We start from the raw sequence: 27528 nt of genomic DNA on the forward strand, positions 1-27528 counted from the left end.
ATTTTTAAATGCAAATTTGATTTTTTTTCTTGTTTTAATTTTTGATTATTTTGTTTTTGTAGTCATCTTTGCTGTTTTTGCTATTTGGTGTTTTTTTTGCGAAGACTGGTTTCTTCTGTTTTTTGTAATACTGTATGAACGAGCCCTTCTTCCTCACCTTGCCTGTCCCCCAAAGCTGGATGCTAGCAATCCAGCACAGATTTTGCTGTTTATTTCTAGTTAATATCACTACAGTTATTTCAATGCAAATGCCGTTCCCAAAAAATGCAGAAATATGAGGATGCATTTGCCTTTTTGTATAAATTGTCTATCACAGTACTGATGTATACCAGAATTGCCCCCTTATTCTATAATCTAGTGTGCAAATTCATTCACCTTGGACATGTATTTTTGCGTATAGCGTGGCCCACCCAGTGGCAGTGCACATGGTCAGTGCAGCTGGCAGGAATCTCGAAGTCCGGCCAGCTGAGAGACTTCTCCAGAGTCCCCCAAAACTGTCTGTCCCCCAAAACTGTCTGGTGTGCCTCCAGCAGCTGATACTACAGCCCTCGTGCATGCTTAGTTCATGCGTATGAACTGAGAATGCATGGGAGGGCCATTGATGGCTGGAAGCGTGTCACCAACTACCTGAGTTTGAGACAGTACAAGGGGGCTCCGAGAGGTCTCTTCAGCTGGTGGGGCTTCAGGATTCCTGCCAGCCAGGGGGGAAGGGGGGGGTAGCAGGCGAAGAGAGAATGCGAGGGCATGCCCATCCAGTCCACCTCCAAGGATACTCAGAATTGAGCTCTGGCTACACTACCTTGCTGTGTAGCATGTTTGGCACATACGTTACAGAATAGTATCAGTTACGCGTGTAATTTAATTGCCTAATTAGATGCAAACTGGCATTAAGAAGCAGTAATCAGCAATTATTGGGGCTAGTTGACACTAACTGGCACTTAGGCGCTATTAGTAATGTTAGCGCCTAAATTCTATTGCATGTAATGTGAGGGGGCATGGATGTGAAAGGGGTATGGGCAGTGTAAGGGTGTGCCAAGCATTTAAGTGCTAAGCATTTAGAATACTGTCAGTTACGCTGGTAACTGTCGCATTTTAGGGGCAACCATTTCGCCTGCCATAGAGCTAGTTTAAATGCTCGCGCCTAAAATTATGCACATAACTGCAGATTTACGCTAATATTCTCTAACAACAATTAAGCACTTAATTGGCATTGTGGAGCACACACTAGGGGCCAGATTCTATAAATAGTGCTCAAAATAGGTGCCGGAAAAGATTCTTAAGAATAGCCATACTGGGTCAGTCCAGTGGTCCATCTAGCCCAGTATCCTGTTTCCAGCAGTGACCAATCTAGGTCATAAGTACCTGACAGAAACCATTTCATGCTACAAATTCCAGGGCAAGCAGTGGCTTTCCCCGTGTCTATCTCATAGCAGACTATGGACTTTTCCTCCAGGAACTTGTCCAAACCTCTTACCACATCCTCTGGCAACGAGTTCCCGAGCTTAACTATTTGTTAAGTGAAAAATATTTCTCCTGTTTGTGTTAAAAGTATTTCATTGAGTGTCCCCTAGTGTTTGTATTTTTGAAAATGTAAAAAAATCAGTTCACTTTTACTCGTTCTACAGCACTCAGGATTTTGTAGGCCTCAATCATATCTCTCCTCAGCCATCTGTTTTCCAAGTTGAAGAGCCCTAACCTCTTAGCCTTTCCTCTTATGAGAGGAGTTCCATCCCCTTTATCATTTGGGTCGCCCTTCTTTGAACCTTTTCTAGCTCCGCTATATCTTTTCTGAGATACAGCGACCAGAATTAAATGCAGTACTCAAGGTGAGGTCGCACCATGGAGCAATGCAGAGGCATTATAGTATATTCAGTCTTATTTACCATCCCTTTCATATAATCCCTAGCATTCTGTTTGCTTTTTTGGCCGTCGCACACTGAGCAGAAGATTCAGTGTATTGTCTACTATGACACCCAGATCTGTGTCTTGGTTGCTGACCCCCAAGGTGGACCCTAGCATCAGGTAACTATAATTCAGATTATTCTTCCCCAAGGTGCATCACTTTGCATTTGTCCACATTAGATTTCATGTACCATTTGGATGCCCAGTCCTAAGGTCTCCATGAAATATTTCACAGTCCGCATGTGTTTTAACAACTAGTTTTGTGTCATCTGCAAACTTAATCACCTCGCTTGTCGTTCCCACTTTCAGATCATTAGTAAATATGTTAATTAGCACCATTACAGTACAGATCCCTTCTGTACTCCACTATTCACCCTCCTCCACTGAGAAATTGGCCATTTAAACATAACCTCTATCGCATCAACCAATTCCTAATCCATAACAGAACATTGTTTTCTATCCCATGACTCTAATTTTCTCAGGAGTTCTCATGAGGAATTTGTCAAAAGCCTTCTGAAAATCTAGATACACTACATCAACTTGCTCACCTTTATCTACATGTTTATTCACACATTCAAAGAAATGAAACAATAGGTGAGACAAGACTTCCCTTGGCTGAATCCATGCTGACTATGTCCCATTAAATCACGTTTATCTATGTGTTTAATTTTATTCTTTATAATAGTTTTCACTTTTTTGCCTGGCACTGACGTCAGGTTTATCAGTCTGTAATTTCCTGGATCACCCCTGGAACCCTTTTTAAAAATCAGCATCATATTGGCCACCCTCCAGTCTTCAGGTATTATGGATGATTTTAATGACAGATTACAGATCACTAACAGCAGATCAGCAATTTCACGTTTGAGTTCTTTCAGTACCCTAGGGTGCATGCTATCGGTCCTGATGATTTAGTGCTCTTTAATTTGCCGATTTGACTTAGTACGTCTTCCAGGTTCACCGAGATTTCTTTCAGTTCCTCCGCATTGTTACCTTTGAAAACCATTTCTGGTACAGGTAGATTTCCTACATCTTCTGTAAAGACTGAAGTAAAGAAATTCATTCAGTCTCTCCACTTTGGTCTTGTCCTTTCTGAGTGCCCTTATTGTTCCTTCATGATCTAATGGTCCCACAGGTTCCCTCACAGGCTTTCTCTTTCTGATGTACCTGAAAAAGTTGTTACTGTGAGTTTTTGCCTCTGCAGCAAGTTTCTCTTCATATTCTTTTTAAGCCTGGTTTATCAATGCTCTGCATCTAGATTGCCAGTCCTTATGTTGCTTCTTATTTTCTTCATTCAGGTCTAATAGCCTCTTTCACTTCACCTTTTAACCATGCTGGCTATCATTTGCTCTTCTTTTCACCTTTGTAAATATGTGGAATGCATCTGGTCTGGGCTTCCAAGATGGTATTTTTAAACAATGTCCATGCCTGATTTACAGCCCTAACGTTTACAGCTGATCCTTATAGCTTCTTTTTAACCATTTTCCTCATTTTATCACAGTCACCCTTTGGAAAATTAAATGCTGCTACAGTAGATTTCCTTGTGACTTCACTCTAGATATTAATTAAAATTTGATTATGTTATGGTCACTGTTTCCCAGTGGACCCAACACTGTTACCTCTTGTGCTATGCCCTGTATTCTATAAAGGGTGTGCCCTAACTTATACCTACTGAAACTTAGTGTCAATGCTGGTGCATAAGTTGGGTGCGTTGACCCATTATTCTGTAACAATTTATTCCACTTTTCAGAATGCACTGACATGCCCAATCCCATGCCCACCCCCCCTTTTGAATTGCATGCTATGGGATTTGGCATCAAGTGTTGCAGAATAGCGTGTAGCCAGATGCACAAACAAATCCTAATTGATGCTAATTAGCATCAATAATTGGTTAGTGGCCAGTTATTGCTCTTAATGGCTTATTAGCCAATTACATTACGCCTGTATCTTAGAATTACACACCAAATTTAGGCATCAAATCTGGGTGCCATATATAGAATACAGGGGTAGGGACGCCTAACTTTAGGCAACCTATATAAAATTACCCCACTGTGTGCCCAGTAGTCTCATGTAATCAAAAGAAAAGCAAGAAAGATTGTGGGCAGTGTGAAGCATTGATTCTGATGCTGTTATGCTGAGGTGTTCAAATCTGATTAATCATCCATAAAACCAAAATAATGTAACCCATATCATTATTCATTTTCAATGTGATATTTTGAAATGTAGATCTAAATTCAAAGAGATTTATTTGCACCTCTAAAGTTTCATATACTGATTTCTCCACAAATGGATTTTTCTCCAGATATGGCACAGTTGTATCGCTGGAAGTGATTCTGCACCTGCAGGTTTGAGTGAAAAACGTGTCCCAGTAGTAGGCATCCAGTGCTGAGAGAGAGAAAGCAGTCTGTTTTTCGCTCTGAGCTCAAGAAAAAGAGAACAACATTTATAAAGAATGTTTTAAAAAATTGAAAATAACAATTAGATTAGGGTAGAACAGATGTTTCAGTGTGATTATACAAAACTCTTACAGGTGGAATTATGTAACTTTTTGTATTCTAGATACTGAAACTAATCAACTCCTCCAATGAGCATGTGATAAGCATTGGAGCTAGCTTCAGTACAGAAGCAGACTCTCACCTGTTCTGTGCGCAGAATGACGAGGGCCAGTACCAGACCAAGCAAACAGTGGCTACAGACGAACCTCGTAAAGGTAAGCGGCTTATCCAGCCAATGTAGAGGCAGATTCACAGGAACTCTGAATCAAACCTTGTGCAGGTAATTTTATAAGTCATTCCTGCATGTATGTGGTTACATACGCACATAAATGACTTCGTATACATAATGACTGGCATAAAATTACATGGCATGACATGATGGCATGTATCTAACCAGTGGGCATGCACAGAGGTGAAGCATGGGCTGAGGTTAGCATATATGAAGGTAGATTATGAATACCTTGGTCTACATGCATTATGACCCATAAAGTATGCACCTTTATTTACACAAAATCTTGAGTGAGGTGTAAGTGATTTTCACCTACATTCCAGGCATGTCTTTGATACTTACTACTAGTATTTATTTTAATAAATCTTTTTTATTTCAAGACAATGCAAGACAATTAATATTCAAAAACCTTCAATACAATAATCATTTTGTCTGAAACATTTTAACATTTCAATCTGTCGCAACCCCCTCTTTCCCCCCCTACTTACTACTAGTATTTTATAAAGACAAGCAGCAGCCTACTTGTGTTTATAAAATAGCACCTACATTGGTGTCTCGCTGGGCACCTTACCCATGGCGTTCTGTTATAAAATTACCGTCTTTGTGTCTTGTAGTTGAGTCTTCCACAAGTAGGGCTTGGTGGTGTGCACAACTGCCTTATATAAAACTAGCATAAGTCTGCATTTATGTACTTAACATCAGGCACGAGCAGTTATGGTAGCTCATGACTGGCATAAATGCTCATGCCTAACTGTAGCAGTTAAGCATGTAAATACTAGGGAGTTACCAGGGATTTACCTGAGACTGTGCAGGCACAGGGCTGCCAGCGTCATGGAAGGAGGCCCTGACTCCATGCTATATTCCTCCATCCCTACCGCGGAAGCATGCCCGAAAGGGCACGATCAAAGGGCATGCCCCACTCCTTTGGAGCCCCTTTGGAGCCTGGAGTATGGAACTCTGCTCCGCTCCAATGGGGAAGAGAAAAGGAGGAACGAAGAGAGTTACGGTCTCTCAGTCTGCACCTCTTTCTTCCTCCGATGCTTTCATCAGGGGTTTGAACCCCACCCCCGCCCTTGTTCCAGCCAGACAGCTAGTGAATGCTCCAGCGCAGGAGTGTGACAACTCCCCTTCCAAGTGTCATCTGATGAGAGAGGTTCTCCGAATTCAAAGCTTTTACAAGGAGTTCTTGGAAATCTGAATGTGAAGGTACTGGTTTCAGTTCCTTTTTCTCTATAACCTTTAACTGAGCCGCCTCTGTTGTTACAGGATATTTCTCTTAAGGACATTTACATAGTAACATAGTAGATGACGACAGAAAAAGACCTGCACGGTCCATCCAGTCTGCCCAACAGATAACTCAATATATGCTACTTTATGTGTATACCTGCCATTTTCAGGGCCACAGACTGTAGAAGTCTGCCCAACCACTAGCCCCCCCTCCCACCACCGGCTCTGCCACCCAATTCTCCGCTAAGCTTCTGCAGATCCATTCCTCTGACAGGATTCCTTTATGTTTATCCCATGCATTTTTTAATTCCGTTACCGTTTTCCATCTCCACCACCTCCTGCAGGAGGGCATTCCAAGTATCCACCACTCTCCTCCGTGAAAAAAATACTTACTGACATTTTTCTTGAGTCTGCCCCCTAGCTATTGCTTAGCAATAGCTAAGATGAATAAAAACCTTGCAAGATAATTTGAAGTTATATAGTAAGTTTACTGAGGAAGCATCTGCAAAATATCTGAACAAGATACTGATATTTCTTCTATGAGGAAAATCTTGAAAAGGTTGAAGTATGCCAATCTGCAATTGTGGCTTCAACTAAGGATAACCTGTTGATTCATCTTCAGATGGAGGCATTGGAGAATGCTTCAAGGGCAGTCGATTTGCAGCTGCTAAATTTCCCTGTGACTCATTGATGTATTCAAGGAAATTCTATAGCTTACCTTGGATAATGGTGTAATCATAAATTCCTATTATCTTCCTAAAGATTCTAGCTAATCAAGATGGGGGACATGGACAATTTAAATTCTCCAGATAGCCTTGATCTAACTAAGAGATTGCTCAGGATTTATAACTAAAAGAGCAACTCTGTTAGTTTCTTTGTGTTCTGTAAGAAAAGATGTTGATTTGAAAACCTATTTCCAGAAAAAGAGTATGCCTTTTAGTGGTCAGACTATATTAATGTTCCCTGACGTATCCAGGCATACTCAAATGAGACATAAGCCCTTTCTCCCTGCTTAATCCAAAAGTTTGGCAGTTGGAGGCACTTTTTAAAAATAATTTCCCTGCAAATGCCTGGTTACATGGGGTAACAATTCTTTATGTTTTTTGAAGAGCTCCTTGCAAGTAAAATTGAGATTCTACTGCTTAATGTTTTCTGCAGGTGGTTTAGGGGGTATATTGATTATAGTAGGCTTGCATATTCTTTGGTTTTGTTGTTTCGTTTAGTTGATGCTCCGGATGATTCTCATAACGTGGGCTAGTGGGTATACGTGAATTTTATTGTTGAAATTATCTGCCTTTTTCTTATGTTGTAATTGTAGCAATAAATTTTTCAATTAAAAAAAAGCATGTAAATACTATATTCTATAACCCACCATGCGTAACTGCCTGATACACCCCCAACCCATTCATGCCCTCCCAGGTCCACACCCCCCCCCCCCCCCGTGGAATTGCGCATACTGGAATTTGAGTGCACAGCTTATAGAATACGAACTAAGGGTAATTCTCCTTATCTGTCCCCTTCTCCTCTACTGCTAATTCCAGACTCCGTTCCTTTTATCTTGCTGCACCTCACGCCTGGAATAGACTACCCAAGCCTGTACGTCTAGCCCGTCTTGGCCGTTTTCAGTCCAAAACTTAAAGCCCACCTCTTTACCACTGCTTTTGACTCCTAACCACTACTCCACTTGCCCTGTCCCTTTATCCTCACCTCTCTAGTCCCTTACCCTTATTGTTCTGTCTGTTTACCTGTCTTATCTAGATTGTAAGCTCTTAGAGCAGGGACTGTCATTTTTCTGTATGGTGTACAACACTGCGTATGCCTTGTAGCACTATAGAAATGATAAGTAGTAGTAGTAAGGGGCAGTTATGTACGTAACTTCCAATTAGTGCTAGCACCAATTAACACCATAAATTGTTAAGGGCCAATTAACATCTAATTAATTAAGTCTTGTGCTGCTGACCCTGTTCTACAAATTGTACATGCAAATTTGGGTGCACTACTTTATAGCATTAAAGGGTTTAAGACCTGATGAGATGGGCCTGCAAGACTGGTAAGGTATGTCCTGTAAATCCTAGAGCAGTTGCATGTAGGCAACCCAGAGATCTAATTTCCATAAAGAACTTCTCTTCAGTAGAAGTCTCTTCAGATCTGTTGATTACAAGTCAAAATGCCGCCTTATAGAACACCTAGAGGAAGTAGGTCTCAGAAAAGTGTCTTTTCTGTATCAGCAGGCAGGATGAAATCAGCCATACTTTGTAGGTATTGTCATCTGACAATGCCAACATGGATAGCTTACTCAGAACTCAGAAAGACCCAAGGTGTTTTGTAGCATGTGCAGGTATTCCAATGCAGGCTCTCTTTTTTCTGTTCAAGCTCGCACTTGGGGACATAGATCTGAATATCTCCACATTTTGTTGCTTTCAGAGTAACATTTATTCTTCTTCCTCTCTCTTGGTGTTCTCCTGATTACCCTTCTTTCCCCAACATAGAAAAAGATGAGATAACAGGTAGAAGAAAGCCCAAATTGATTTGATCTTTCAGGTCACTCTTGTCATGTATGGCTTTAAGAAATGCAGATGTGGTATAAACGCGCTGTCTAGCGCCAAATCATAAGGTTCAAACCTGCTGCATTGTTCCAAAATATTCTGGAATTTCTTTTTTTTTCTGCTTATTGTAATTTGAGAGGAAAAGCAACAAAATAAAATTACAATTAAAAAGAATATTTCCAAGAGTGTGTAGAGCCAAGGCCTACTTTGAGTTTGCTCCTTGAATCCCTAGAGGGCAGAGGAAGCAGCTGTCATAACACCCAAAGATCTTAGGGAGCCAACAGAGCTAGTAAGCTTTGAGCAGGAATAGGAGTGTCCAAGAGAAAAAAGGTAGAGGGACTTATAGGGATAGAAAATGGGTGGGAAAAAAAAGATCAATTCATCCAGTTGTTTACTTGCAGTTTTTTTGTTTCTAATTGTGATTCCATTTTAGTTACAGGTGCAAGTTTCGTTGTGTTCAACGGAGCCTTGAAAGCATCGTCTGGATTTCTTGCCAAATCCAGTATAGTTGAAGGTATGCATCTGATACACCTTGAATAATCTAGTGTGGGTTCCATGTTAGCTCATTTTGCACACTGACCTGATGAAGGGAGTGTAACCAGGACCCAGTTTTATTACAGGCCAGTGATTTTGTTGGTGGGAGGGGGCGGGTGACTCCAAGGCATCACACAATTCCAACTACAAGATTGAGGACAGCCAGCAAAGGAGGCACACAGTAAGGTCTCTGAATATAGTTCCTGAAAACTAGTCACAGGTATATTAAGCTAGTCCATTTTAAAGATATCACATGCAACTTGATTGCCGATATACTTGCAATCTAAAATGTATCACTTATAATTTGATTGACGAAGGCAGCGTTTGAAGTGAAGAAGAACAAATAGAATTATTGCCCAGTCTCATTTCCTAAGCAGTGGTCACCATGTAGTATTGGAAAATGGAACGTTTATACCAACCAGTCACTGGTGAAACCAAGCGCGCATTAAGTAACAGTAGAAGCCTGCTAAGTTTCATTGCTGATGCCTAATTTGTACTCTGGAACTCCATTCAAAAGAATTATGTTATACATTTATTGTTCCGTTTTCTAGCAGCAAAAATATGTGTCACTGGGATGTTCTTGCTTTAAGCTCTGGATGTTTGGTGCTGGCAGATACCATGAGATACAACCCCACTACCTATGGACTTCCTTTTTAAAAATATGTAAGCAACAGATGAGACCAGATATGTAGAGGGAAATCTAGGGCCCAGCTTCACCATGTTTTCTGGGAAACCGGGAGAAGAGAGGAGAGTGAAGGAAAAGCTAAAAATAAGTAGCGGGGATAGGGGGAGAACTTGACGTTGTGAGGATGGGAGAAATGGGGATGAGGGTGAGTGGAAGCTAGAAGATTATAGCAAGAGAGTATCTGGGAGGAAGAGGGATTAGAGACACAGAAAAGGGAAAAAGAAGGGTGAGGGAACCATTCTACCCCTGTGACAACTTGAAATGAGATATGATAAGGAGCAAGTGAGCAGAGGAGAGGGTATCTAGAATTGAAGGAGGAAAGCTTAGAACTATGCCATACTTTGTATTGTTGTTTGAATATTTTTACTGCTGTAATTGTCTATTCTCGTGTTTGATTTATTCTTACTGTTGAGTGAATTCCTTCAAAAAGGTGGTAAATAAAATCCTAATAAATAAAATAAATTATACCTCTGGTCAGTTATTGAGAGGAGGCAGTTCTGCTGGTTTAGTTTCTTCTGCTGGGTCATGTGTGTTGAGTTTCAAAATTCTGACGTTCATTCACATGAGCTTCAGTACAGTGAGAAGTCTGCTGTGTAAAGGAAAGTAAGAAATGTTGTGCTTGTTTTCACACAGATGGACTGATGGTGCAGATAACTCCTGAAACGATGGAAGCCCTTCGGCAAGCTCTGAGGAAAAAGAAAGACTTTCGCATTACATGTGGAAAGCTGGATGCAGGAGACTTGAGAGAAGATGTAAACATCTGTTGGGTAGAAAGTGAAGAAAAAGTTAACAAAGGGTAACAAAAGTGTTCTAGAACTTTTCTCAGTGTCAAGGGGAATTTGTGGTGTGTTTTTGCAGCAAGGGCAAAAAGTAGCCATAACAGGTTTACCAAATTATAGCCATGGCGAGAGTCCTGTGGTGCAGTCTAATTTCTAAACTTATGTTGGCAGTCAGGCTTTGGTGTGGGAGTTTACAAGATCAGCTGTCTTCCCGTAAGTTTCTGCTTTTCAGATAATTTTGATTTTTTTTCAGGTTGTCTGTACACTGCCTATTGAGAAAAGAAGCTGATGAAATGGTAAATGTTCACTTTAGGGTCTGTTTACCTTGTGTCAAAGGTATCTAACTTTAAGGATAACCATTAACTCTATGGTACTCAGCCTCAAGAGCTCTTGTGTGCCAGCCCTCTTTACACCAGGAACCAGATATGTTCCACTTTCTTCTGGCACCAGTGTTTCTATCTGCACAGAAGAGTGGTTACTGAAGCTGTTGGCAATAGCTTGTTTTTTATGAAAGTGCTTGGATGTATTTGAAACAGCATATTCGTAGTTGAATGAGATGAGTTCCCAGAAGCTAATGCCTTCAATTTTAGAGGTACCTCGTGAGTTGTTTAGAGCAGCGCAGCCTTCTGCAAATTGGCAGCAAATCTCTTCACTTCTGCAAGCATCGTTTCATCAAATAAAATAAGTGACTCACATTTCGCTGGTAAAGACCCTGAAAACTGTAACCCCAAATATGTTAAGGCCCCCTGTGCCCATTTCAAGGGTAAAGTCCCCACCTACCAGCTCTTTACATTATTTCCAATATCCAAACTACAAAAGTAGTGTATCTCATCGGCATTTGTCAAAATTAATTCTCCCAGTTTTTCCTCAGGCATGAAAAAAAAAAGTGACTCTTCAGAAGATCTCTCAGTTGGAAAAGCAAACATATAAATAACTACTCGTTAAAATAAAGTGTTCTTATTTTGGCTGTAGGTAGCACAATTACTGGCTATATCATCATATATAATAAAACAAACCTCAACTGCCCGGGGGTAGCTTATAATTCTAGACTCCCTGATAATGGCTACTATCACTGGTTTCATATTAACCCAGAACCCTGGAGCAAGGAAAAACAACTTACTATGGGGGAAAAAACATTGCTGCCGAAAAAACTGGGTATAAATTGTCACATGATAAATAGCTTCCTTATAGCCAATAATATTTAGAAAAGTCAGCCTTACAAAAAATCTGCTTCAAATAACTGTGCACAGAGAAAAAGATGAAGGGCTTATCTATGTGTCCATTTGTATTAAATCCAAAGGGACATTGCAATTCTCCAGTCCTAAAGATTATCCGATCTCGTGCTGTAGCTTGGAGTTTGGGGGATCTGTTCAATAACTTTTCTATAGCTAATATAAGTAGGACTGCATTTCGATTAAAATTTACAATCACACGACTATTAAAAATTTAATTGTGCAATTGAATGCGGGGCATAGCCAGCAGTCCATTGGGAAGGGGGCACAGGGATGGACTGGGGGGGGGGGGGGACATGCATTTCCTCCCCCCATTAGATATCATACCTTTGCTGGTGGGGATGCTGAAGCCCTGTCAGTCAAAGAAATCCACTGCCAAAGCAGTCCCCTTCCTCCTTGTGCTGCTTTAGGAGTGAGGAAGTCAGCGGGGTGCCTCCTTTTGCCAGTGCCGGCACTTTCTGGACTTGCACAGTTCATGTACAAACTGATCATGCTTGGGGAGTGCAAGCATTGATAGCTGGAGGCAACCTACTGACTTAATTTTGCCCGAGGAAGTTCGAGGAGGAAGGCAGCGGATTTCTTCAGCTGGCGGGGCTTGAGCCACTTCACCAGGCATTGAACAGGTACTGCGGCTATGGAGGGGGAGGGAGCTGGGGCCTGAGCCCAAAGGAGGGGGCCCAGAAACTTTGAGCTGCAAAAAATATAGTATGAACTGCAGTTAGTAAATCAGCTTAAGGCCATATGACAGCAATTCCAGATAATATCTGTCAAAGAAGAGGGAGGAAATTTGGTGAAAGGGAAATGAGAATTGATATATTGCCTTTCTGTGGGGTTTGGAACTATATTCAAAGTGGTTTACATAGTATATACAGGTACTTATTTGTACCTGGGAAAATGGAGGGTTAAATGACTTGCCCAGAGTCACAAGGAGCTGCAGTGGGAATTGAACCTAGTTCCCCAGGATCAAAGTCCGCTGCGCTAACCACTAGGCTACTACTCCACTCCCAGCCCAATTAAGAAATTTGTTTTCTGCGCTTTTGTCAGAAACGCAATACATCTGAGGTCACCGCTACTCCACATGTGATAGATGATTACTTGTCTCAGTTGAGTTTATCACAGTTGGAAGAGGAGACCTCCACATTGCTTGACAGGGAATTTGAGGAGGACAAGGTCAAAAAGGCTATTGCCTCAATAAAGCCAGGTAAAATTCCGAGTTTGGACAGTTTGACATCCAGGTTTTCCAAGAAATTTGGGAGCTATCAGGCTCCAATACTCGCTCAGGTATTTAACTCAGTGCAGCGGGGCAGACCTCTCCCCCCTTCATTGTTGGAAACGGGAGAGATGGTACTTCCAAAACCAGGAAAACATCCTATTTCTTGTCAAACTTTTAGGCAAAGTATTAGCCAATAGATTGAATGATATCATGCCCCTCTTGGTGAGGGAGGATCAATCTTAGAATTGATTCTAAGAAAGCTAAGAGTGGGTATTTAAACACTGGTTACTGCTCCTTATGGGATTCAGTCCAAATTTCAGAGTGTGGATATCTGCATTATATTCTGACCCATCAGCCAGAATTAGAGTGAATGGAGGGTACACAGACAAAATCCAGTTTCCAAGAGGACTCTGGAGGGGCGACCCCTATCCATTCTATTGTTTGCCTTAGTGATTGAACCAGTGGCAATGATGATTCAGGAGAATTTGGATATAAAGGGAGTAGTGGTGGGGAAAGAAGAATTTAAAATGTCACTTTTTGCAGACAATATTCTTTTAACAGTAGGTGATCTTGTCCGCTCCTTTCCACATATAGTAGCTGAACTGCAAGCCTATGGGAAATTATCTGGTTTTAAATGTCTCCAAATCTGAATTATTAAATATTAGTTTAGAATCCACTCAGGTATCTCAATTATTTATTTGTAGCATTTGTATCCCACATTTTCCCAACAATTTGCAGACTCAATGTGGCTTACATTTGCCGTAATGGCGGTTGCCATTTCCGGGTAACAAAATTGCAAATGGTAATGTGTTAAGTTGCATACATACATGTAACATAACATACGTGGACAGATCATGGTATAGATATATATCATGTGCATATATATGTTAAGGAAGAATAAATTATGGTAATTCATGAAAGTTCCTGAGTAAGAAATTGGAAGAATAAATTATAGTAATACATGAACGTTCCTGAGTACGAAATTGGGTTGTATCATTCTTTAGGTCATCGGACTATGGAGAGACCATATTTGACATAGAGATTGAAGTGGTTATTAAAGGCACAAAATTATGTTCAATATCTGGGGAGTCAAGATTTCTCCAGATTTTAGAACTTTTACATATTAAATTACGGCAAGCTACTCTGAGAAATCCTTTTGAAGCGGGTTACTTAGTATCGATTGCACCATACCTGTCTGGAAAGGATCACCAAGCTTCTCTACCTTTTTCAAATATTGCCCATTAATGTCCCAGATAAACAACTTCAGATGGTCTAGAAGAAAATGTTCACTTTTATTTGGACATCCCTCACGGATTTCTGCTCTACTAATGTATAAAAGGTCCACTCAGGGGAGAAGTGGGGGCCCCAGCACTTACAAAATATTTTTGGGTGGAACAAATTCGTGCAATCATTGATGGTATGAAACAACACCCAACGCATGGGTAAGAATTGAGCGAGTATCAATGGGGAGTCTCCATTGGTCAGACTTAATTTGGAGGCCAAAGAATAGCTGAGCCCAGCTGAACCAGCTTTTCTCTTTTTTACAGGTATCCATAAGAGTTTTGGCATAGAGTGAGGAAACATTTACTAGGAGACAAACGTTGTCTGTGATGGCCCTGCTTTCTTCTCTTCGGTTATGTCACGGAACGCCTAGCACCCACCTGGGGTTAACCCTGCAGCCATCTGGAGGGTCTTTCGCCAACACTGCTCAGGCCTGCCTGCACCTGGGCACATGCTGTACGCTAGCACTCTCCTCCCACCGACTGGGTCCTGCTTGCCTCTGGGCGAGTCTCCCACTCAAATCCCTGGTGATTTCTAAGGACACTGGGGCCTCAATCCCAGAGGTCCTACAGTTCCTAGAAAAACACCCACAGACGCAAAACACAAACCACCAGAATTCTTAGTTCAGGACAACAGAGCAAATAAACTAATGGGTTTATTATCAGAAAAATAGAAAAGTGAATGATATAAAATAGGTGAAAAAAACAACCAACAATAACAGGTAACTGAAACAAGGTTCAACATTCAACTGTCTAAACAATTTGTCACTACCTGGGTAGCACCTGGTGAGTTTCAGGAAAATAACTGCTCACAGATCCTGAACAGGGTCTCAGGGCAGAGATCTTACCCTTTGCACTTCCTATCTGAGACTGGGGAAAATCCAGTACTTCCTGGCTGGATTTTGTACTCTAGGGCCAATCAGAGCCCAGAGCACTAACTTTGAAAGTATCCAGGTGACTTTCACAAAGGGCTTAAACTGAAAAAGAAATAAATCTCTGCTTTAAAACAGAGAAAAAAACACCACCTGCTGGCCAAATAGGAGAAATACACCGCTTGAAAATATTAATAGAATTCATAGGCTTAAAATCCCCTGTTTCATCACAGGTTATTTGCCACAAATAGAATGGAAGGCTTTTAGATAATTGGGAACAATTGTGATCTTCACACTGGGCCAATTGCATAATGGCTCTATTATGCATTCCTTTCAACAATTGAAAGACCTCTTTGGCCTTCCCTCATCCGAATGTTATATATACAGTGGGGGAAATAAGTATTTGATCCCTTGCTGATTTTGTAAGTTTGCCCACTGACAAAGACATGAGCAGCCCATAATTGAAGGGTAGGTTATTGGTAACAGTGAGAGATAGCACATCACAAATTAAATCCGGAAAATCACATTGTGGAAAGTATATGAATTTATTTGCATTCTGCAGAGGGAAATAAGTATTTAATCCCTCTGGCAAACAAGACCTAATACTTGGTGGCAAAACCCTTGTTGGCAAGCACAGCGGTCAGACATCTTCTGTAGTTGATGATGAGGTTTGCACACATGTCAGGAGGAATTTTGGTCCACTCCTCTTTGCAGATCATCTCTAAATCATTAAGAGTTCTGGGCTGTCGCTTGGCAACTCGCAGCTTCAGCTCCCTCCATAAGTTTTCAATGGGATTAAGGTCTGGTGACTGGCTAGGCCACTTCATGACCCTAATGTGCTTCTTCCTGAGCCACTCCTTTGTTGCCTTGGCTGTATGTTTTGGGTCATTGTCGTGCTGGAAGACCCAGCCACGACCCATTTTTAAGGCCCTGGCGGAGGGAAGGAGGTTGTCACTCAGAATTGTACGGTACATGGCCCCATCCATTCTCCCATTGATGCGGTGAAGTAGTCCTGTGCCCTTAGCAGAGAAACACCCCCAAAACATAACATTTCCACCTCCATGCTTGACAGTGGGGACGGTGTTCTTTGGGTCATAGGCAGCATTTCTCTTCCTCCAAACACGGCGAGTTGAGTTCATGCCAAAGAGCTCAATTTTTGTCTCATCTGACCACAGCACCTTCTCCCAATCACTCTCGGCATCATCCAGGTGTTCACTGGCAAACTTCAGACGGGCCGTCACATGTGCCTTCCGGAGCAGGGGGACCTTGCGGGCACTGCAGGATTGCAATCCGTTATGTCGTAATGTGTTACCAATGGTTTTCGTGGTGACAGTGGTCCCAGCTGCCTTGAGATCATTGAGAAGTTCCCCCCTCGTAGTTGTAGGCTGATTTCTAACCTTCCTCATGATCAAGGATACCCCACGAGGTGAGATTTTGCGTGGAGCCCCTGATCTTTGTCGATTGACAGTCATTTTGTACTTCTTCCATTTTCTTACTATGGCACCAACAGTTGTCTCCTTCTCGCCCAGCGTCTTACTGATGGTTTTGTAGCCCATTCCAGCCTTGTGCAGGTGTATGATCTTGTCCCTGACATCCTTAGACAGCTCCTTGCTCTTGGCCATTTTGTAGAGGTTAGAGTCTGACTGATTCACTGAGTCTGTGGACAGGTGTCTTTCATACAGGTGACCATTGCCGACAGCTGTCTGTCATGCAGGTAACGAGTTGATTTGGAGCATCTACCTGGTCTGTAGGGGCCAGATCTCTTACTGGTTGGTGGGGGATCAAATACTTATTTCCCTCTGCAGAATGCAAATAAATTCATATACTTTCCACAATGTGATTTTCCGGATTTAATTTGTGATGTGCTATCTCTCACTGTTACCAATAACCTACCCTTCAATTATGGGCTGCTCATGTCTTTGTCAGTGGGCAAACTTACAAAATCAGCAAGGGATCAAATACTTATTTCCCCCACTGTACTTACAAGTGAGACACTTACTTAACTCAATATAGGTAGGGACACGGTCCTGTGAGAACCCTACAACTTTTGAGTAAACCCTAGTTCAGGGAGCACAGCAGCGGCAACTAATCTCAAAACTGTACACGTCCCCGAAATTCTATAAATGGCTCTTAAAATTGTGTGCGCAAATTTGGGCGTGCACTAATAAAGAGCCAATTAGCACCGATAATTGGGTGCTAATATTCAATTATCAGCACTAATTAGCCTTAATTGAAATTTACGCATGCAATTTTAGTCTCGTGGATACACATGTAAATTTTACGCACAGCTCCAAAAAAGGAAGCGCAGAGTAGATCAGAGATGTGCCTAGAATTTATGCACGCTGTTATAGAATAAGTAGGATCCACACCAGGGTTTATTCGGTTTAAATCCTTGCATCTAAAGTTAGGTGATGATCACGGCGACAAGCAGCGCCTAACTTTCAGTGCCGCTTATAGAATAGCACTTAGCGAGTTATTTTTTCGGTGCCGATTTTTTTGTGCTATTTATAGAATTTGATCCTTTGAAGAGGGTGTCCCTAAAATAAAGTTTGTAACCAGATGGGAATTTGGATTTGGGGGTATCTATTTCTGAAAAAGAATGGCAACTAATGTATGCTAATACTTTTTAAAACTCTATCTCAGCTAATCTAGTTGAGAATGGGCTTAAAATGAGGTCTCACTGGTATATATGTCCGAAAAGGCTCCATCATATGTTTTTAAAATGTTCTGATTAATGTTGGTAAGCATGTGGCAGAGTGTCCTCTTATTCAGCCCTTTTGGACTGAGTGGTGTAGAACTTTTTCAGAGATTATCCATGCGCAGTTACCATTAGGTCCTAAGATATTTTTTTTTCGCTTCACTGTCTTCCATCAGGAGTGACCCTGAATCAGTCTTGGGTATTACTGCCCTGCTTGGCGATATAAGGGAGCAATTACAGGCAAATGCCTAGTATGACAGCGCTGGGGTGCAATAAGATGTAATGGTATATATTTTTGTTCAGCACTATGGAATAAATAGCAAACTTACCCCCCCCCCCCCAAATGGGTACTGCGAATCTGAATTCTTAGCTCTTAAATTATACTGACAAGTGAATGACACCAGGCCAAGAGATTACAAAAAATAAATGCTTTTTATTTACATGTAAATAGAGTAACCAAATATAAATGTAGGTAGCTAGTGTGTGAAAGAAAAGTACGAGGTCTAAGTAACTCAAGAAAACAAAGACAAAGTTGTTTGTACACTAGGCAGGAGAACACTTATCAGAACTCTTATGTGGTAAATACACAGGATTCCTATTGTTCTTGATGTAAGCCACCTAGATATTAACCCCCCAGCAACAACAGAGTTGATATACAACCTGACTGAAAAAAAGTCTCTTCATGTGTAGGCAGGAGTTGCAGGTGCTGGTCAGCAAATGAGCAGCCATGCAGAAAGCTCTGATGTCCAGGCAGGGTAGAGATGTGCAGCATAGAATACGGCTGGTAGACATCTGATACGATGGCAATGCAAGTCTGATGTAAAAATCAGCAACAGCAGCTCCCGGTTGGCCTTTTATAGAATTCTGGATATTCTACGTCACTGAAGTTACAGTTCTTGGAATCCAGGAAAGTCCCCGAACTCAGGCACCAGAGTGTGTATGTGGGGGGGCTGTTTCAATATTGTGTTTTCAATGGCTAGGGACAGGCAGGTTCCCTGGATTCCTGTAAAGCTTGCCTATGCCTCACTATTGAAAATATAATAGTGAAACAGCACCCCACCCCACTGGCAGGACTGTAGGTGAAGAACTCCCGCTCAGCTTAGATGGAACAGTGGTCTGGAACATTCCGAACCAGATGTCCCTGTAATAAGTACATGATGCCCCGATTGTTCCCGTCCAGTGGGCATAAGCAGTGCAGTGATGCAATAGCTAGTGGTTGCTTCAGCAAGTATTCCACAAGCAGTTCATCCAGAAGGTTACTATCAGGCTCTGTATTGCTGTTATAGGTATGGTCTAGAGTAGACTCTTACAGCGATCCTTTGAAGGGAGACTGCAAGACTTTGAAGAACAAGCATTTTGCCACCTTTGATATTGGTGAAGCCTAAATTGTGGCATGCCTACTACTTGAGCTATCTTACAGCTCTAAGGCATGGATGTCAGGAAAAGTTTAACAAGACTTGGCGGTCTTTTGTGGACTGGTACAACTAATAGGTATCCTGAGCAAGGTTCAGAAACTCTTCTGTTGCTTTTTTTAATATATAAGGTTATGCTTGGGGAGTTATCGACCTCTTTTATGTTATGTAGTATCGTTAGTATTTGCAGTGTTGGTTTTGACTGAGACAAAATTTTGCAACAACCTGGGGAGCTGGAGATTTATAATTTTGTTGTACTGGATCTTTCTGAAAATCTCAATAAAAATTAAAATTAAAAAAAAACCTTTTTGAAGGAACTATGCTCAGGTACTATGATTGTTGCAGGGGATTTTAACAGGGTGGCAGATCCTTTATTGGATAGAGATTTTTGTTCGGTCACTCAGGTTGAGTACAAGGATACAAGTATAGATTAACTTTGCAATTACTTCTCCTTGTTGGATGTGTGGAACACCCTCGAGAGCAAGAGTACATACGCATATCTACAGCTCAGTCTCACACAGCAGGACTAACTGCTTATTGGTGTCTGAGAGAATGTTTTAAAAAATGAGAAAGGCTGATATTCTATCTCGACGCACCTGTAGGGATGACCATTCAGTTGCTGAGAGCAGGGTCAGCTTTGGAATATGCCAGTTGGGCTTCACTTGGTTCCAGATTTTGTAGAATATTGATGTACCTAGTGGGATGATTACACAAGGTTTAACAAAGAATATTTGAATACTCCTCATTTGTTTTGGGAGGCAGCCTAAGCAGTCTTGATAAGAGCCACAATTTCTTATGTAGCTGCTAAGCAGAAGAGGCTCAATAAGAGTATATAATATCCCTTGAGAAGCAGCTACAGAGATTATTTATTTAGAACATTTGTATTCCACATATTCCCAACATAGCAGGCTCTATGCGGCTAACAACATGTATGGAAGGAACAACATATTAACACAATGGCGGAATAGAGAGTAAGGAACATCTTGGGGGGGGGGGAGACAACAGGGAGGACAAATGAGGGACAGCAGGGAATTAAGAAGCAGGGGAGTAAGTTTTTTTCACATAGATAAGTCTTGAGGAGTTTCTTGAACAGAACGTTGTCGGCCGTCTCTTTTAACGTTGAAGGCAGAGCATTCCAGTAACGAGGACTCATGAAGCAAAAAGAGGAGGCGAAGAGCAATTTGTATCTTAGATTCTTGCAGTTAGGAAAGTGGAGATTAAGATAAGTATGTGACAGTTTTCTGGAATTTCTGGGGGGGGGGGGGTCAATCAGGCTGAACATATAAACTGGAGCAACCCCGTAGACGATCTTTGTGGGTTAGAGCACAAATTTTGAATTCAATACGCTCTTTTATCGGGAACCAGTGGAGCTTCTCTCTTAAAGGTCTAGCTGACTCAAACCGGGATTTGCCAAAGAGCAATCTGGCCGCCGTGTTTTGCGCTGTCTGGAGTTTCCGTAGGGTGTGTTCTGTGCATACAGTGTAAATCCCATTGCAGTAGTCAAAATGACGCAATACTAGAGAGTGGATAAGAGTACGGAATAGGTCAAACGGAAAGAACTGCTTGATACGTTTCAGTGACCGCATGGAGAGGAACATTCTCTTTGTGATAGACAAGACTTTAAGGTCGAGGGACAGGTGGGAATCCAGAATGACACCAAGTAGCTTCAAATTATCTGCTATGGTGATGGAGTAGTCTGGCGCAGTAATCGTGCCTGGGAGGGATTTATTGAACGGGGAGGAGAGAATGATGCATTGGGTTTTTTCTTATTAAGCTTGAATTTGAAAGCGTTCGCCCAGCTGGTCAGGATGGCAAAACTAGTTCGTATTGTGTCTGAGATTTCAGTTAAGGAAGATCAGAAGGGAATGTAGATAGTTACGTCATCTGCATATATGTACGGGTTCAGGCCATGGTTGGATAGGGCCGTAGCAAGTGGAGACATCATAATATTAAATAGGGTTGGTGACAGGGGAGAGCCCTGAGGGACTCCACAGTGGGGTCTCCAAGGTGGTGAGGTAGAGGAATGGACTGTGAACTGATAGGATCGACAAGAGAGAAATTCTCTGAACCACTCTAAGACATAACCTCCAATGCCGAATTCAGATAGTAAAGTAAAAAGTAAGAAGGAGATCATGGTCCACCATGTCGAATGCGCTGGACAAATCAAATTGTAGAAGTAAGATGTTTCTCCCAATTGAAATTTCCTTCCTAAAGTTATAATGCATAGAAGTGTCCAGGGACATGACTAGTGAAGCTCAGAGATGTTTTTTTTCAGAGAGAGAATTTGTTGAATGCCCTAGTGTACACTTACAGAACTTGTGTTTTTGATACAGGAAGGAATTAAGTGTGGGAACAAGACAGGTATGTGTCTGACATGCTTGGTCTGGATGGATGAAGGAGCTTGGTTTATCCTAGCTATCCAGAGTGCAACAAGAGAGAAATATAACAATAATAAGCAAATTGCTGAGGTATTTTCCCAATTCTTTTGGGAGTCACACACACTATGTGAGTGGCAGGTGATTGTGAGCAGTGGCATAGATTTTTTTTTTAATGCGTGAGCAAAGTGAGGAACTGTGTGTACTGCTACTACTAATAATAATCATTTATATAGAACTACTAGACGTACGCAGCACTGTACACGTTATATGCATGAACTTTCTTTTACCGGGATCAAAGCCCGCTGCACTATTAGGCTACTCCTCCACTCTGTACCAATACAGAATGATGAAATTTTGAGGGTGGCCATGGCTTTTGAAGTCTTACAAGGCACCAGACCCTGATGAACTTGGAGTAGACTGCTATAAGGTGTTGGGCCAAGGTCAATCTGGTCCTGCAGGCAAAACTTTGAGGAGTCTTTGATCACTGGGATGCACCCACAAGCACTGAATCATGTTCTGATCACGATTTTACCAAAAAAAGGGGGAAGGAACCCACAAATCTATCCCATTTCTTTGCTAAATGCACACGTTAAGATATATGCCAAGGTGTTAGAGAATAAGTTGAATGGAGTCTTGCCCAGTCTTATCTGTAAAGAACAGATTGGTTTCACACCAAGAAGAAGTGACATGGTGACCCAATGTCTACCAACTGTTGGTGGTAATTGAAAGGGTATGGTAAGATGCAAACGTGTCTTGGAGCCCTTAGTGGTCAGTTTCAATATCAAAACACTTCTGCTATTGTATCTTGGAAATACCCGTGGTTCGTGTTGAAAGCGGTTTAGGTTCTGAGGTAGAATATAGAATGGCATAATAGTATTGTATGAGGGACCCCAAGCTTGATGTTAGGTAATGTTTGCCTATCATCAGAATTCCATACAGAAAAGGGAATGAGACAGAAATGCTTGGGTTATTTGTACTAAGTAATCACACTGGAGGGCTGCAGACAAAGCAGCAGTATTTGTAGATTATTTTTTAGAGATGTTGAATAAACAAAAGGAATCTCTTTTTTTTTTCTGGATTTTCTGAAAGATTGTTTTGTTTTGGGGTTTTTTTTTTTCATGCCTGAGGATAAATTGAGAGAATCTGTGGTTTTATATATTGGAGATAATGTAAAGAGCTGGTGGGAAGGGACTTTACCCTTGAAATAGGCACAGGGAACCTTAACATATTTGGGGTTAAAGTTTTCAGGGTCTTTACCAGTTAAATGTGGGCCACTTATTTTGTGGGATGAAATGATGTTTTCAGAAAGTGGAGAGATTTGCTGCTTTCTTTTTTAGGGAGAGTTATTTGCTGCAAATAATTATATTGACCAGTGGCAGTATGTGCTCCAAATGTGCCGTTGGTGCTATCTATATCAAATATAGAGTGCTGGATTAGACTGGTGTCTTACTTTTTGTGCAAAGGCAGGAAGCCCTAGAAAAAGCTACAGATCCTACATTGGGTGTGGGAGGATGAGGATTTAATGTCTCTAAACCTGTACAGTGTAACAGTTAATGTGACACTTCTAAGTTTGGTTTAGTGGTACCTCCTAGTTTAGATACTGAGCCCTATCATTTAGTGTATGTGCTGAATGGTGCATCAGCTCAATGCTGGTCCAAAATAAAAGGTAGTGTGTGTTTGTTAGTGTGTTCGTTAGGCCATTACCTTAGGCCTAGGGGTAAGCTAGAAAGAACATGGTGATATCCACCCAGGATAATGGGGAATTTTGACCAGAACTGAGAAGAGAAAGGTTTTATTGGCCACCAGGACAACTTGTAAGTCTTACTTCACTCAAGGAGGAATTTGGTAGCCTTTCGGCCTAATTGCTTTGAGCAGATTTTCTTGAATGATGATACTGGGAAGGGTAGGGTATCCTGGGTATATAAACGGGAAAAGATGTGAATTGGTTTGGGGGTTCCTTTTGGCTATTATTCAGAAGTGGGAGCATGATTTGGGTTATCTCTGGACCCAGATGAATTCAGTGAGAGTCCGACTGGGAGAGAGCCTAATGTGGAAGCAATCCACTTTAAGTTTCTATACAAATTATATATGCATCCCAGTTGGGCCTTTTAAGCAAAAGTGAGCTCATCTGCAACTAAAAGCGTGGTGAGAATGGAGGCTATTGTGCGGACGTGCCCCAGGTTAAAGCTTTCTGGGTGGAGGTATTTAACCAGTTTTCACAATTATTAAATACAGTTTTAATATCTCAAAAAGAAATGTGCTTGTTGGCATTGGGATATTCTTTGGAAGCTCTGTAAGAAAAGCATGACTTGATGTTAAAGAATGCATTCTGTTGAATTGATAAAGAACCCTCAAAAATTAGCTGCTGGAGATTGCAAATGCTTGCTCACTTGAGAATGGAGCGTTTATCAGTTCTGAGGTCCAGTATTTCAAAATACAAGAAATTTCTTAAAGTATAGCAACCATGGCTTAGAAGTAAGATTGTTGATACCTGTTACAGTCTGTCATTTTGTGTGATCTGCTCAAGTTCTTGGAGTTGTTTAGGTAAACTGTCTGCACGGGTTGCTTTATGTTGTAAATGTATTGGCCGCACAGATGTCTACTAACTATTAATTACAGTAAAACAATTTTTTGGCTATTCCTGCTGCTTTAAATCTATTGTATTAGGATTGTCATATAACACCTGTTTTTTAAATTAATTTGCCACATTCATATGCCAACAAGCCTGGCAACAGCTAGAGACTCTCTGGAATTTTGCTGATAGATTTGTGATGTTGAAGTGCTCATATTTTTACAAATAACCATCAGTTTCTCACTTCCAAATATGGAGGAGAACTTACATTGGGCATGTTTTGATGAGGCTTTGACCCCCAAGAGGGCAGAACAAGGGCAATAAGGAGTAGGTCTATTGCCCTGTGCATATGCATGTAACACAATAACTCACTGAAAGACTGTGAAGGAGTCCAAAAATAAGATCTAATTTCAACTTTTACATACATTGATTTCCTGACTTCTACCAAGAGAGAGACTGAATACTTGATCATAGCCTTGTTTTGACACGCGATATAATTATTTCTTCTTTGGAAAATTCTAATAAACATATTAAAAAGGGTAAATTGAAATTTTGCTGCTCCTCCTCCCTCTCCCCAATGGGCTGATTCCACTTCTGTTAACTAAATAGTGATTAGTGGGCAAAATTATCGTTTTTTTTTTTTTTGCTTGAAACATGCAAATATATGTATTAGTCATTAATATTAGCCATTAATAGAAAAGGACTACCTGGTGCAGATAAAAATGACTGGCTTCAATTATTCATAACATGACATACAGGCTTATATCGTGCTAATACCTTACAGTTCAAAGTAGGTAACAAAGCAAGAAAAAAACCGGAACAATACTCTGGGATAACACTAGAGAAAGAAAACAAAATTCCCCTTAAATGTAAACATTGTTTCGTAAAATAAATTTCAGGAATAACAGTCTTTACCTTTTTCCTAAATAGCATATAAGAATGAGAAGCAAGTTCCTTCCAATATTGAGCGGCGTGAAATGTCAAGGTTAATTCTAACATCCTTAATCTCGTTTTCAGGAGAGGGAAAGGAAAGCAAGTAAGCACAGTTAGACCTTCTGGCTCTTATAGAAACTGCAAACTGAAAATGGGAATAAAGATAATTAGGGGCTAGACCATGCAACAAAATAGAAAACAGGCCAGTTTGAATAGAATTCTGACTTCAAAAGGCAGCCAGTGGAGTTTGATATAATAAGAGGAAATACTGTCATATTTGGTTAAAGCAAACGAACTGTGGTGTTTTGAACAGTTTGAATTCATTTAGTTGACATTTGGTACTACCCAAATACGTTAGATTACAATAGTCTAGTTGCGAGAGAAGAAGTGCCTGTATCAATAGGTGAAACTGGACTGTCTCAGAATAACTACAAATACAACACAGTTTCCTCATCAGGAAGAAAGATTTCCTCACTAAAGAAGCAACTTGCGCTTCCATTGAGACAGAACTGTCTACTAAAACACCTAGAATCTTTATCATGGTGGGTAGTGTGAATTCTGTTTGATTGATATAAATGGAGTTAGGAATAGAATCTGGTTTACTATCAATACATGAGAACTTAGTCTTATCAGTGTTAAGTTTTAGTTTATGCTGGTACATCCATTTATCTAGTAGGTCCATACAATATTGAATCCTTAAGGAGTCGATCTCGGAGGTGGAATTAATGAGAATAATTACTGAAATGTCATCTTGCCTAACTGTAGACTAAAAAACCATTACTCTCCAGCATAAATCCCAGTTACCATAAAAAGACATTAAACAGGATGGGAGAAAGGGGAACCCTGAGGAACACCACAAGGATTAGACCATACTGGTGAGAGAGTATCTTTTACCCTTACTCTGTAGGGCCTACTGATTATGAAGCCTTTAATCCATTTCAGAACATTTTCTATAATACCAATTTCCTCCAGAGTCTGTAAGAGAATAGCGTGATCGGCCAGGTCGAATGCCATGGAAAGGTCGAATTGGAGCAATAAAGCACTTATACCTTCACTTAACAGAACCCTAGCATGATCCAGTAAGAAGCTAGTTACTGTTTTGGTACTATACATGGAACGAAAACCCGATTATCGTTCCAACTGTAGTTACCAAACCTTCAGTTAGCTTAGTAAAAAGAGGTGTGGAAGCTATGGGTCTGTAATTAGAGTAGCAGATTGTTCAGGGCCCTTCCATATTCGAGTAATTGCCCTCAGATAACTAAAATTGAATTAATTCAACAAATAACCATAAAAAGTTGCAGGAGCTGATTGCATGAGATATAGAGGACAAGAATCTAACATACAATAAGAAGCACTATGTTTCTTATATAAGCCCCCCCCCCCCCCCCCCCCCCCAAAAAAAAAAAATCACTCCATTGGGGAATGGAAAAATTCGGCCAGGTTCAATCTACTGGCACACCCTCCATTATAGAAGTGTCTAATTGCTCTAGGTCATAGAAATGGACCTCTTTTTGAGTCCCCGTTACTGGAACGCATTACCATTAACGTTAAGAGAGATAGCCGATCACGGTCTGTTCAAGAAGTCCCTGAAGACCTACCTATGTGATCGATATTACTCCTCTGCTGCTTGACCTCCTGCAATCCCTCATCCCTTTTTCCTATTGTTTCCCACCCTCCCCCTCCACTACCTTATTCTCTGTTGTCCTAGAATTACTATGTTATTCTTTTCCTGAATGTTGTAAGCCACATGGAGCCTGCCTCAGTGGGATTATGTGGGATATAAGTGTTCACAATAAATAAATAAATGTGTCATGATTAAGCAGCTTCTTGCAGCTAATTGACCAGAACTTGGGGCTACTTGATTTGCTCCTTAGGTCTTTGATATATGGGAGAAAAGAGGAGGCTTCTTGGGCACAATGATGGAGGTGGATTGGAAGCAAATTATTTAAGATAAAAACTGAAAGCTTGCGGTATTTGGGTTATTAAATTCAGAACTTTTGTATTTCTGAAATAATATAGTTTGTTGGTTGCTCTTATTTTTTTAACTTCCCAGTCTGATTGACTGTTTTTGTTTTTATTGAGAGAGAGGTGTGGTAGCCGTGTTAGTCCACTCTTAAGGTTATCAATAGAAATCAAACAAAATAAAACATGGAAAAGAAAATAAGATGATACCTTTTTTATTGGACATAACTTAATACATTTCTTGATTAGCTTTCGAAGGTTGCCCTTCTTCCGATCTGACGAAGAAGGGCAACCTTCGAAAGCTAATCAAGAAATGTATTAAGTTATGTCCAATAAAAAAAGGTATCATCTTATTTTCTTTTCCATGTTTTATTTTGTTTGATTTCTATTGTTTTTATTGTAATCCGCATTGAACCAATAGGTAATTGCAGAATATAAATGTAATAATTGTAATTGTCTCCTCTTAACCTTTTGGCTGAGATAGAGAATTTGTACAGAGTACAATATAGAAGGTTAAGTTCCTGTCACCTGACCTTACCATATCCTTGCTAAATCTGGAGGATTCAATCTCCTGCAAACAAA

The 27528-nt window shown here is 40.8% G+C and overlaps 1 protein-coding gene across 1 annotated transcript in view; it reads left to right on the plus strand.

Annotated features, from left to right (window-relative positions):
* The window catches only part of ZFYVE16 (zinc finger FYVE-type containing 16), a 258233-nt gene that overhangs the window by 210201 nt on the left and 20504 nt on the right, over nt 1-27528 (plus strand). The window contains 3 exon segments of the mRNA XM_030193331.1: nt 4459-4609; nt 8830-8910; nt 10249-10411. Coding sequence (XP_030049191.1) covers nt 4459-4609; nt 8830-8910; nt 10249-10411 — 395 coding nt within the window.

This window comes from Microcaecilia unicolor, chromosome 2 (genome assembly GCF_901765095.1).
Source record: "Microcaecilia unicolor chromosome 2, aMicUni1.1, whole genome shotgun sequence".
NCBI lineage: Eukaryota > Metazoa > Chordata > Amphibia > Gymnophiona > Siphonopidae > Microcaecilia > Microcaecilia unicolor.